This window comes from Penicillium odoratum (genome assembly GCF_028828045.1).
Source record: "Penicillium odoratum strain IBT 22623 chromosome Unknown utg000005l_segment0_segment0, whole genome shotgun sequence".
Taxonomy (NCBI): domain Eukaryota; kingdom Fungi; phylum Ascomycota; class Eurotiomycetes; order Eurotiales; family Aspergillaceae; genus Penicillium; species Penicillium odoratum.
The window spans coordinates 7587621-7599482 of record NW_026643147.1 but is presented as its reverse complement, the minus strand read 5'-3'; the positions used below and the strand labels follow the sequence as shown (position 1 = coordinate 7599482).

General features: G+C 47.0%; 5 protein-coding genes across 5 annotated transcripts; 3 read left to right on the top strand and 2 right to left on the bottom strand.

The window, feature by feature from the left end:
- Positions 1-113: 113 nt before the first annotated feature.
- On the top strand, positions 114-1766 carry N7520_008444 (ALDH-like protein; the record flags this gene model as incomplete). The annotated part of the gene is made up of 4 exons (XM_057142378.1): positions 114-568; positions 650-1035; positions 1109-1579; positions 1642-1766. 4 exons carry the CDS (start codon positions 114-116, stop codon positions 1764-1766), a joined length of 1437 nt encoding a protein of 478 aa, XP_056996384.1.
- A 239-nt stretch (positions 1767-2005) lies between these two features.
- Positions 2006-3058, bottom strand: N7520_008443 (zinc-binding alcohol dehydrogenase family protein; the record flags this gene model as incomplete). The annotated part of the gene is made up of 1 exon (XM_057142377.1): positions 2006-3058. One exon carries the CDS (start codon positions 3056-3058, stop codon positions 2006-2008), a length of 1053 nt encoding a protein of 350 aa, XP_056996383.1.
- A 1352-nt stretch (positions 3059-4410) lies between these two features.
- Positions 4411-6104, top strand: N7520_008442 (cytochrome P450; the record flags this gene model as incomplete). The annotated part of the gene is given in 5 exon segments (XM_057142376.1): positions 4411-4430; positions 4562-4937; positions 5005-5363; positions 5434-5839; positions 5856-6104. The coding sequence occupies 5 exon segments, from the start codon at positions 4411-4413 to the stop codon at positions 6102-6104; spliced, it is 1410 nt and encodes a 469-aa protein (XP_056996382.1).
- A 398-nt stretch (positions 6105-6502) lies between these two features.
- Positions 6503-7606, bottom strand: N7520_008441 (amidohydrolase family protein; the record flags this gene model as incomplete). The annotated part of the gene is made up of 1 exon (XM_057142375.1): positions 6503-7606. One exon carries the CDS (start codon positions 7604-7606, stop codon positions 6503-6505), a length of 1104 nt encoding a protein of 367 aa, XP_056996381.1.
- A 1042-nt stretch (positions 7607-8648) lies between these two features.
- On the top strand, positions 8649-11461 carry N7520_008440 (CocE/NonD family hydrolase; the record flags this gene model as incomplete). Its single annotated transcript, XM_057142374.1, has 5 exons — positions 8649-9186; positions 9255-9379; positions 9444-9529; positions 9590-9829; positions 9913-11461. The coding sequence occupies 5 exons, from the start codon at positions 8649-8651 to the stop codon at positions 11459-11461; spliced, it is 2538 nt and encodes an 845-aa protein (XP_056996380.1).
- Positions 11462-11862: the final 401 nt, after the last annotated feature.

The window sequence follows — 11862 nt, the reverse complement described above, 5'->3', positions numbered from 1 at the left end:
GCTAATTCATATGTTAAACACGCCGACGGCCTTTTCAGTCCACCTGCAATCATAAGTTGTTCAAATTTTAACTTTTCAAACCAACGACCGTTCCATTCAAGAAACATCTCAATATGCAGGATAAACTCCCAGTAATCCCGCTGCGTATTGGCGGCAAGGAGATGGCATCGACCCCATCCATCCAATTTCCAGTGTACTCCAACGCACAACAGAAAGATGTCTCTTTATGCGAGTCCGCTAATGCGAGTACGGCAGCACTCGCGGCCGATGCTGCTCAAGAAGCCTTCAAGACTTGGAAGAAAGTTCCAGCAGTAGAGCGTCGCGAGCTTCTGCAAAATTACGCGAAGGCTTTGCGTGCAAATGCGGACCAACTTGTCGCTGTTCAACAGGAGGAGACCAGTGCACCGGAGTTATGGTGCCGCAAGAATATTGAACTTGCCGTTGGCTTGATTGAGGAAACTGCCGCGTGCATTACCTCGTTGAAAGGATCTATTCCCCAAACAAGTTCCTCATCGGTTCTATCTCTCGCGTTTACCGTGCCCATTGGTCCTGTCCTGGTTATTGCACCGTAAGTTTTCCTGCCTTGTTAACAAGTTTCAATGATTTCCTTTCTTCATAGAAAGGAAAAGACAAATAACCAAGTATATAGATGGAATTCTCCTATTATCCTTGGCGCGAGAAATATTGCCACTGCTGTCGCCGCCGGCTGTACAGTTGTTTTCAAAGTATCGGAGAATTGTTCTCAGCTGCACCACCTTCTCGTTCAGATATTTGAAGATGCCGGGCTCCCTAAAGGCATCATCAATGTCATTCAAGCAAATCGAGAAATGGCCAGTGAAGTTACCGAGGCAGTGATTGCCCACAAGGCTATCCGAAAGGTCGAGTTCGTGGGAAGTGCCTCGGTCGGTCGTGCTATCGGACAGCTCTGCTCGAAGTATTTGAAGCCCATATTCATGGAACTGGGGGGAAAAGGGCCCGCTATTGTGCTCGAAGATGCTGATTTGCCGGCTGCTGCGAAACGCTGTATAATGGGAGGTATGTAAATCTTTTGTCAATTGACATAGGTCTTGAGAGCTCTGATGCAGGCACTGATTCATCTATACCGTAGCTTTTCTTCATCATGGTCAGCTTTGCTTTTCGACAGAGAGGATTGTAGTCGCTGAGAAGGTGGCACCCGAGTTCTTCAAACTACTCATCGCCGAAACTGAATCATTCCCCGTTACCGATGGAGTTAGTCCCAGGATTGTGGAGGCTTCTCTGCAAAAGCTTCTTGATGCGGAGAAGAAAGGAGCGTCTTTCCTTTGCGGTGGTCCTGAGAAGCTGTCGTCATCAAAGCTTCGCCCGACACTTCTTCAAGGAGTGACAAAAGACATGGATATCTATTATGAAGAAGCTTTTGGGCCTTCCGCATCTGTTTTCGTTGCCCGAGACGATGATCATGCCATCGAGATCGCTAATGATAGCTCCTACGGACTGAATGCTGCTATTCATACCCAGAATTTCGATCGAGCTTGGCGAATGACTCAAGAGCTCGATTTTGGTCAAGTTCATATCAACAATATGACACCCCATGATGAACGTAAGATGAAATATCGCTTTTTCATGTCGGTTATCTACGGCGTACTAATCTACTGCTTACAGCGACATTCCCAATTGGCGGGGTTAAAGGAAGCGGGTGGGGTCGAAACAATGCCCTTTGGGGACTGCAGGAATTTAGTGAAACAAAACTGATGACTTGGAGTGTTGAAGGGCAGAAGTTTGTCTAATAAAAACACTCGTATTAACCACAGAGGAATGAAATATTGGATGACGCCAATGTCCGCCGCTAATGATGGAGATGATGTGGATGAAGTAAATCAGAGAAGATACATTCCGAAGAGTAAGGGTAAAATCTCGCTTTCTACATTAAACCAGCACGGAACCTTAAATTTGTGGAAGGATGGTCAGAGGTCCCAAAAAAAAAAGAAAAATTCGGATTTTCATCAGCCTAGTGATCTGAAGGTTTTCAGATAGGATGCTCAATCACAAACTTCTGCATGCTGACCTTTCCTGCGGAAACATCAAGCATGGCACGTATTCCCTCTTCCCCGCCTTTCACCACCACAACATTTGGCATACGGTAACCCTGTCCATAGTTTGAAATAGCCCAGCTGGTAGCTTGGTCGATTTTGTCTTGCATAGGCTGATTAGGAGTGTGCTTGAGCACGATTCCGTTCGGAAGTTTGAAGTCGACGTCAACATTCCTGCAGGCAAAGGTACGGCTCCAATGATTCTTCGCATCACTCGCAGCAGGAATTGGAGAAGTGAATAAAGCATCGGTTGAATCATTGACACAAGCCTCGCAAAGACTGGTCGATGAAGGCTGTCCGCGTGAGACAACCGAATCCACCACTCGCTTCAACGGCTTGGTAGTGTATCTTGTGAGAGCAGATAGAATTTTTTGCACAACCTTGGGATCATTATAATCAAAACATTCCGTTGCACCAATTTCTAAGAGTTTCGCATGATTCTTAGGGGATGCAGTGGTGAGGATTGGGTAACATCCTGCCTTTTTGGCGAGTTGGATGATAGCACTCCCAACAGCACTTGAGCCACCCCAAACCAATAGAGGCTGAGACTCATCTTCAAAAGAAAGCTGGAGTTGATTGAAGAGAGCATCAGCAGCGGTATGGGTCACAACCATGAGGCAAGCGGCATCTTCCATGGGCATCGAAGGGGGAACGTGGTAGACAAAATGTCTGGCGCAATGGAGTTCCTGGTGCACACCATACTGGTTTGGCTTATCCAAGGCAGGCGCAGCAAATCCAAGAACGCGGTCACCGGGTTGGAACTGCCCCTCTTTGGCGGTGCCTGCTTTGATGACGATCCCCGAGAAGTCGTACCCCGCGACGGTATTGTTGAATCCTACCCTCGCGTGGCCGAGGTCAGCAGGGTTAATTCCGGAGAATTCGACCTTGACAAGAACCTCAGTTGGAAGAGGCTCGTAGCTTTCGTCGACTGTGCCAATGTATGGCTCGCCGTTGTGGTCGGTGAAAATCGCACGGGTGGCCGCTTGCATCGTGATGGCAAATGCTTGAAAGAAGTAGGGTATTTTAGATGTGATGAAGAAGCGAGCGTTCCGGGACAGGGGTTTAAACAAATAAATTACCAAGTTACAGAAGAACCAAGAAGTACAGTACCTCATGCCCAAACGGAGATTCGTAAGCAGCAGTCCGGTCTCGCGTTCAAAAGAGGCCGACTCTGTTCTTCCGCTGGTCAAAGAATGGGGTATCATCGGAATTCACTTCGGCCCCGCCGGGACTGCCGCAGAGTCTCCAGTGATTACGTACAGCATTCTACGTCACGGAATTCGGTTCAAGTATTCAGGAATGCTAGAACCGATGTTTTCCTCGCCGTCATGTTATGTAATACCAGGTTTTCTGCTTGCGGTACGGTACTGTTCACACGGAACACTGCGGTGATACTCATGACCTCAATTCCTTTTTATAGTGATCGGTTCGCCGTGGAAGAGGATCGCTTATATTTGTGGATGACCTTGAGGCTTCTATACAATTCGTCCCCACCTCTTTTATTCAATTATCCCCACCAATATCATTCACGTTCTTTCTTACGCATATTTATTCAACGTAGCATTATAGATATGGGTTATTGATAGAGTATTAAATAGCGCCACGATGAAGGCCGAATGGATTAGTATTAAAAACAGGCTGGTGTGAGCGTTCCCTCTGTTTGCTCTGTATGGGTACGCTGATGCTGATATTCGGCGGTCACAATGCTCGAGTCCAGGGGCAATCCATAATTTTATGTAAAATATGAAAATAGTGGGCAATTGATGAAAGAACTCGGTGTCAGTTGTAATAACTACTCCAAATAGATCTGCAGATAGTTACAAGCGCAACAATACAGGGCGATTGCAGGTAAATCTGGCTCGAAAACATGGGGCAAGGGCGCATTATTGACAGGCACCTTAGAATTATGCAGATCTCAATACAGAAATAAGAAGAAAGTTAATGCGGGGAATGTGGAGAATATACCAAGGAAAGTGCGGAGGAGGGGCCAAGGCCTAACTTTGCGAAGATGACACAGGTGGGACGTAGAGTGCAGGAAGAGCGTCTGGTGACTTCATGCACAGCACATTCTACAAATAATCGGTGTGAGGGCGCAGATTCGTGTCCATTGTGGTCATACTACAAGTTTATACAGGACACATCAAAATTTGCGCTGTTTCGCCATAGCTAAGTCGTATCGCAGCAAAATGTTGCTACGACCGATCATCTTGAATACTGCCCTAGGATGGCAATCTACCAGTCTTATTATGCTTTCGCTTGCGACCACTGGACTCCTCTTTCGCATGCTGTATAATCGTTACGCCAGGCCAATCCGCAAATTCCCAGGCCCTTTCCTCGCTTCATGCACAAGGCTCTGGCTAGGTACGGCAGCATGAGCTTTTCTACATTCTTTGAATGCTAAGTAAGAATCACATCACAGTATATATCGCTTGGAGTGGGCATGCCGAGGAGTATTACCTCAAAGTGCATCGTAAATATGGTATTTGATTCAGTGCGCCGTATGACACTCATAAGCTCACGGCAATCACAGGCCCCGTGGTGCGAGTGGGCCCCAATGAACTCTCTTTCGCATCCCCTGACGCCGCGCTGGATATTTTCCGGACAGGACGGGGATTCCAGAAGACAGATTTCTATACTGTGTTTCTCCCTGACAACATCAAGGATATATTCACCGAGATCCGAGAAAAAGTACATGCCAAAAAGAAAAGATTTGCGGTTCCGCCCTACAGCCTCGCATCGGTAAAGCAGCAGACCGAGCAGATCGAAAGGCTCACAATGGATTTGATCTCTGTAATGGATTCCACTGCTGCCAAAAATCAAACGGCGAGCTTTGATCTCGGTAGTTGGCTGCACTTTTTGGTCATAGATGTGAGCATTTTCAACCCTTTAAAGTACCATTCTTTTCATCCACATGTTTGCTAAAGCCATATTCTAGGTGCTTGCACAGTTCGCCTTTGACAAACCATTTGGATTCATCAAGAATGGGAGAGACATCGATCAATTTCTTGAGGGTGTCAGTCAAGCGCAGTACGAGAGCTCCATTCTCGGCCAAATACCGAAAATTGAGCGGCTCACGCGGTCGAACCCAATCTGGAATCACATCCCATTTCTGCCGAAGAGTAAATTGAGTCTCGCGCCAGAAACCGCAAAATCAGTCCTAAAGGAATTTCAAGAGGGAGACAGCGAGAAATCAAAAACATCCGTCTGCCTGTTGAAGTCTCTTCTGGATGCACTTTCCAGAAATCCAGAAGATTTTGGAATGCAGGATGTAATGGCAATCTCCATGGGGGCCATGTATGGCAGCTCTTTAAGTGATCGATAGTTTTTTTTTGTAGACTTGGAAAAGCAGCTAACAATTCTATAGTGCCGCTGGCTCAGATACTACCGCATCGACTATGCATAGCTTTTGCTGGAACGTACTCGCACACCCCATGGTTCACGAGAAACTCGTTGCAGAGCTGCTTGATGCATCGCTCTCACCTATGGTACAGTACGATCAAGCAATCACACTTCCATATTTCCAGGCGTGTCTCAAAGAAACAATGCGCTTGCAACCTGCGCTTCCTTTTAACATGACTCGTACAGTCCCAGATGCTGGTGCCACAGTAGACGGTATAAATTTGCCTGGCGGCACCAGGGTTGCGGTCAGTGCATGGGTAATACACCGCGACGAATCGGTCTTTGGGCCTAATACTAGCTCATTCAACCCTGAAAGATGGCTCGAAGCTGATTTTGATCGGCTAAAGAAGATGGAAAGATGCATGTTCCAGGTATGATAGCCATCAGACCGAACCCTGCCAGAACCTTTCGGCGACCCAACACAAATCTGATCATGATTGGACACAGTTTGGAGGCGGATCTCATACCTGTATCGGCAGGCACCTAGCCCTTTTTGAGTTAAACAAAGTTCTGCCTCAGATATTCTATCGATATGAAATGGACCTGGTTGATCCAAAGAAGCCATTAGAACATGTGACTAGGTTGTTTTACAACCAGACAGGGCTTCATGTCACTTTGAAAATGCGCGACATCTAATGGCATCCTTGGTTTACTTGAAGAAGCTTGCAAATCTAGCATTTCATCCTTAATGAGCATGAATAAATCTTGATCTGAAAGCACATAAAGCGCGAAGAATGCGATTCTTTCAGCGGAAATATGCAAGACTGTCTCAAAATTGATGACACATCCTCCACTAAATGACCTGTTAATACTCTATATCTTAGCCGTCTAGTCTCTTTATCCTACAGCCTATCAACACCTACCAAATGAACTTCAATAGTATTTTATGTTACCGTCAATATGTCGAAAAGACCATACGTGACGAATCTCATCTTTACGCTAAGCTCTAAGTAGAAGAAATTGCGTGAATTCAAATAATTTGGGAGCTAGCTCGCGGGTAACTAGCTCGGATTCAAAAATTTTACCAGCGGCTGTCATAGGTGGCCCAAAATTTTTGATGTACGTAGCTCCGTACACTTGCTATCTAATCCGAAGAGGCGCACCGCGTTTTGGTGAGAAATAGCGGCCCTGGAATTCTCGTTGATTTCAAGGGCATCGAACCAGTCTACAGCGTCCTCATTGCTCTCGTAAGGATAATCCACACTAAACATTACTCGTGACTCGCCCAGTTCCTCAATCGTATTTCTCAACGTGCTATGGCGGCGAACTCCGGCCAGTGTCGCAATGAAATGGGTCCTGAAATAATGCATTAGGGGCTTGGTGTGCTTGCCATTGCTTCCCGGTGTTCCGATGTTTATTCGTTGACCCGCCCGGTGAATAAGAAACGGGAGAGCCTCGGCACAGTGACCTAAGATAATGTTCACTGGATATTTGTCAAGTATCCCCGAGCACATGATTCTGAGAGCATGACCAGCGCACTCCACTCCAAAGCCGTATGATGCCGAGGCCAGGTTCGGATACTGGCTATATAACACCTGCTGATGGGTCGGAGGCAGACGGGGGTGCAGATATAAAGGCACCTTGAGGTGATGTAGCATGGCCCAGAATAGCTCACATTCTGGTGCATCGAGGTACCGCAGCTGTTCATCACGGTCATCAAGATTTGTAAAACCATTGACCAAGACCCCTTTTGCGCCGAGCTGTGTTACGGCTCTCTCAAGCTCCTTGGCAGCTTCCTTTGGGTCATGCATTGCCACACATGCGAAGAAACCAAAGCGGGAAGGGTGAGGCTCAACATATTTATGATATATGTCATCATTTGTCTCTTTGGCGAAATGAATAGCTGTCGCAGCATCACTAACTCCCTCAATACCGGGCGAAGTCAGGCTAAGAATAGCATACTGGATGCCACATTGATCCATTGACTTGAGACGGAGACCGACATCGTCTAATCTACCCTCAACATCCGCAAGGAATTGGGGGCTGAATGGCAGGCCATCTAGCCCTTTGATTGCTGGACGAGGCGGATAGAGTTGGTATGCAGCAAAGAGGGGGCTGCCGACTGCCTCTTCCAAGGCAATCTTTCCACCTCGCCGAGGAACCCGAATCGTTTGGGTTGTTTCACGATTCAGAGCCATATCAAAGACACTGGCGTGGACGGAATCTCAATGGGAGGGGGTGGATCAAGAAATCTCTTGTACACACCAAAGTAATATAGTCACTCCTTAGTGCATGACTTATGTCATTTCACCCCACTCTCGTGTTGAGTGTCATGCCAGATGCATGAAGGACATGTGGGAAAAAGAAACAAATCATGGGGAATGTGGGGAAATAACATCCTTTCGGATTGCGCGGGGAACTAATCTCGATGTTCCAGCTTAATTTATTCTGGCATATACGCTTCATATTGCTACAATTGTTATTTCAACTGAGTGCCAAAAATTTAGTAGCCTTGTCTGTTACCTTGATTCGGTATATTCTCGGCACTTGCGAAGCTCAAGCGTCAGAACGCGAGCCATATGCTGGAATCACGGGCTATTTCCCTTTACGTCAGTATTGGGCTTGTTCAAATTTACCGTAAACTATGTAGTATCTGTATACAAACCTTCTGTCATAATTATGTCCTTGATCTATTAAGACGTTATTGTCGACATATTAGCCAATATGTGAAAAACTGAACGTATCGAAAGTGCCGGGCCGTAGCGATGGATAGCGTGCGTAGTGCGACTATGCCACCTAAATTTCATTTCAACGAGCCGGCTATATGTATATACTTTAAGCTTAGCATTGGCCGTCTAGTTGAGCTAATGAGGTTTAGAAGCAGGCTCGGGTTCAGGCTTCTGTATAGCTACACCGAAAGTTGTGGACATTATCGCCACACGCTCAAAGGTCGCGTTGGAATTAGGCGTGCCGCCGCTGCCGAGCCGACGGTGCGGAGCCGACGGGGTAGCCGGCAACATCAGGCGCTAGCGACTGATTGTGTAATAGATCTTACCTAGATCTGGATTTATTGGTTTCCAGCATCAAAAATGTGGGGATGGTGACTGCGGGGTAACCTCCGAGGTGGAGGACCGCAACGTAGGTCATCATGGAGAGTGCCGCTTCATAAGAGCTCGAAGAGCCCCAGCCAAAGCATGTCAATACACCCGACCAGTGATATCCGCCCCAAACTTCGCAAAAATGCATCCTGCAAACCAATCCATCGAAGAGACAGTGCAGGAGCTGAAAAAAACCAAAGATTTGGGTAGCTTTATAAAAGGTGCGTGGGCAGGTTTTATGCGGGAACTTGGAATCGAGACTTCGTTCGCTAACACCCGCATTCTTACAGCTAATGATCCAGCAATTCAAGGGCTTTCACACCCGTCTGAGAGAGTGGATGTTCGAGATGGCATGATCATTCATACAGATGTTATCATTCCAACTCGAGATGGGACCAAGCTGCGGGGAAACATCTATCGCCCAGAGACACATAACGATCAGAAGCTTCCGGTTTTACTCAACTACAGCGTCTACGGCAAAGATATGGCTCTAGAGCCCTGTATGTTCCCCAAAAGTAGCGGACTAGACAACAGTCACTATACGCCATACTACCAATTTGAAGCTTGTGATACACCTTGGTGGACCCAAAGGGGATACATTGTTGCCTACGTGGATGCACGTGGTTCTTTTCAGTCAGAAGGCGACAAGAGCTATTACTCTCGCGATGTTGCTCTTGATGGTAAGAGAGCTATAGCTTGAGGAATTTAAGGCCTTTGAGTTCTAACGTGACGCCTTCTTCAAAATTAGGTTATGATATCATCGAATGGCTTGCTGTTCAGGAATGGGCAAGTGGTAAGGTCGGAATGTACGGTGCCAGTGCATTTGCCATGCTGCAGTGGCAGGTCGCAGCAGAAAATCCCCCATCGCTTGCGGTAAGTCTAGTGAGATCTCCCGTTGCGAACGAATGAGTTAATGAGTCATTTTCTTGCCGAGCAGGCAATCTTACCTTTTGATGGAATGACGGATCTATACCGAGAGATGGCCCGCAAGGGCGGTATTCCAGAGACTCAGTTCATGGCTGTGTGAGTTTTCCGCTCTTTCCTTTATAGATATATTTTACTTATGCCTAGCACACTTTCCAGGTACCCACACCTTTATAACTGGGGTAGGGGTCTTGTGGAGGACTCTGGAAATGCTCATTTCCAGCATCCTTTCTTTGATGATTATTGGCGCAGCAAGATTCCGCGCCTTGATCAAATCAAGTGTCCGGCTTACGTTGTATCTTGCTGGGGAGATCAAGGAATCCACACTCGCGGCACACTGAATGGGTGGAAACAGATCGGTTCAACAACAAAGTATCTAGAGATTCATCCTTATCAAAAGTATGCCGTGACCCCTAATTCCATGTTATCCGGGTTCTATTGCCCACATTTTCTTTTACGAAACGGTGCTAACTAGTGTCTAGGTGGGAATTTGCTCTCACCGAAGAATCTCTTACCCGGCAAAAGGCCTTCTATGACACATTCTTGCATGGGAAGGAAACCGAGGTCAAATTTTGGCCTCCTGTCAGATGGGCTATGCGTGAAAGCTTCTATAACTCGGAGTGGCGCTATGCTACCACATTCCCCTTTCCGCAAACTGAGTATGTAAAGCTCTACCCTACACCCGCCGGTGGTCTATCGCAAGTCGCCCAGCCTACAGAGCAGAACGTTTCGTACGACGCTCAAACAGGTGAAGTCACTTTTGAGGTTCCTTTCACCGAGTCCTATGAGTTCGCTGGCCACGCAAAACTGCGACTCTGGGTTGAAGCACGCGGAGCTGATAACATGGATCTTTTCATTGTTCTGAAGAAGAAAGATGCTTCAGGCAATGAGGTCCACTTTCCATGGCTTACTATCATTGACAATGGTCCAATTGCTTTCGGCCATCTTCGAGTTTCCAGACGGGAGCTGGACGAATCTAAATCAACGGAATTTCAGCCCTATCACAGCCATCAGAAGGATCTCCTCCTTGAACCTGGCCAGGTGGTCCCCGTCGATATAGAGATTCTGCCCTCCTCATGCCGATTCCGTCCAGGAGATACTTTGCAAGTGAGCATTTCCGGACATGATTATGGGAAATACCCTCCCATGATTCCTGTGGCCCGTCATACAAAGACTGTGAATAAAGGAGCTCATGTGATTCACTTTGGCGGAAAGCATGAAAGCTTTTTGCAACTACCTGGTATTCCTCCTGGGGCAGGATCCTCATTATGCCATGGGAAAACCATTAAGATGGCTCTACTCGCCAATCGTGTCAAAGGATGGAATGACGAGAAGTTCCTTGAGGAGTATCTTCAAACTCATGCCGGCATGACAGCACAGGTATCTAACATGGTTCCCTTCCTGAGAGCCTATACACAAGTCGCGGGGGTTCCAAAAGCCTCTGTGGAGACCTTCTCCACTGATCAGTCCCGCTTCGAAATTGCGAGCATTCTGGGGTGGTCTTCCCTGGCAAAACTGGGAAGTTCCTTCAAGCACCCAGGTTACAGAGCGAGTGCCGGACAGCATGAATTCGCTGATCCTGAGCTCGCCGGATCACTCAGTCAGGCCTTTGAAGATATAATGTTCGATCCGGTCCTCTTCAAGGATCGTCAGGATTCGTTCAAGGTCGTCGTCTTCTTGGCCAAGGCTTCCGAGAAAAATGTCTCTGATTATGATCTCCAGAGCAGGAGTGACGCATTGAAGGAGTTGGGTTCAGGAACGGGATTGATTCGCTATGTTTTGAATCGCGATGTCACCCCATCGAACCCAAGAGAATTCTTCAAAGATACTCAGTTCGAGAATGGAGACTGGGGTAACGTGGGCGCTATGGAGCAGTACTGGTTCCGCGACGAGCAGTCGGCCGTTGAATTCTTTGCAAACTCAACTCGTGTGCAAGCTCTTCAAAGCTTGCCCTCATCATTCGACCCCCAGCGCACAATCAGTGTCACAGGAAGGGAAGTTAGTGTTGTTGCAAAAGACCTAAATTTTTAAGCCAAACCTCAACGCTTATTCCGCCATTGTAAAATGAGGTCAATGGCTTAGGGATGAAAGACTGGAAGGACAAGAAAGCTGTACTAAATATGACACCTGGCCAGCAGTTGAAACATGCACCCCCGGGCAGAGCTTTTTCGATATCTTTTGTGAAGCGGACCAGGATAATTTGTAGCTCGAACATCGGATAGCTCAAATTTGAATTTGGTGTTCCACATACGATATAGGAAATATCTTTTCCAGGCCATCTCGCTTATCCTATAAGTCAATCTTAGTTCATAGTGTTAGCGCGTTTCCTGTATGCTATGTAGCATTGACATACATTTATCTCATATTAGGCTTGAAATTGTGAAGTTGCGACTAGAAAAGAAACATGAAACTATACAGATTCTGTGTCCTGT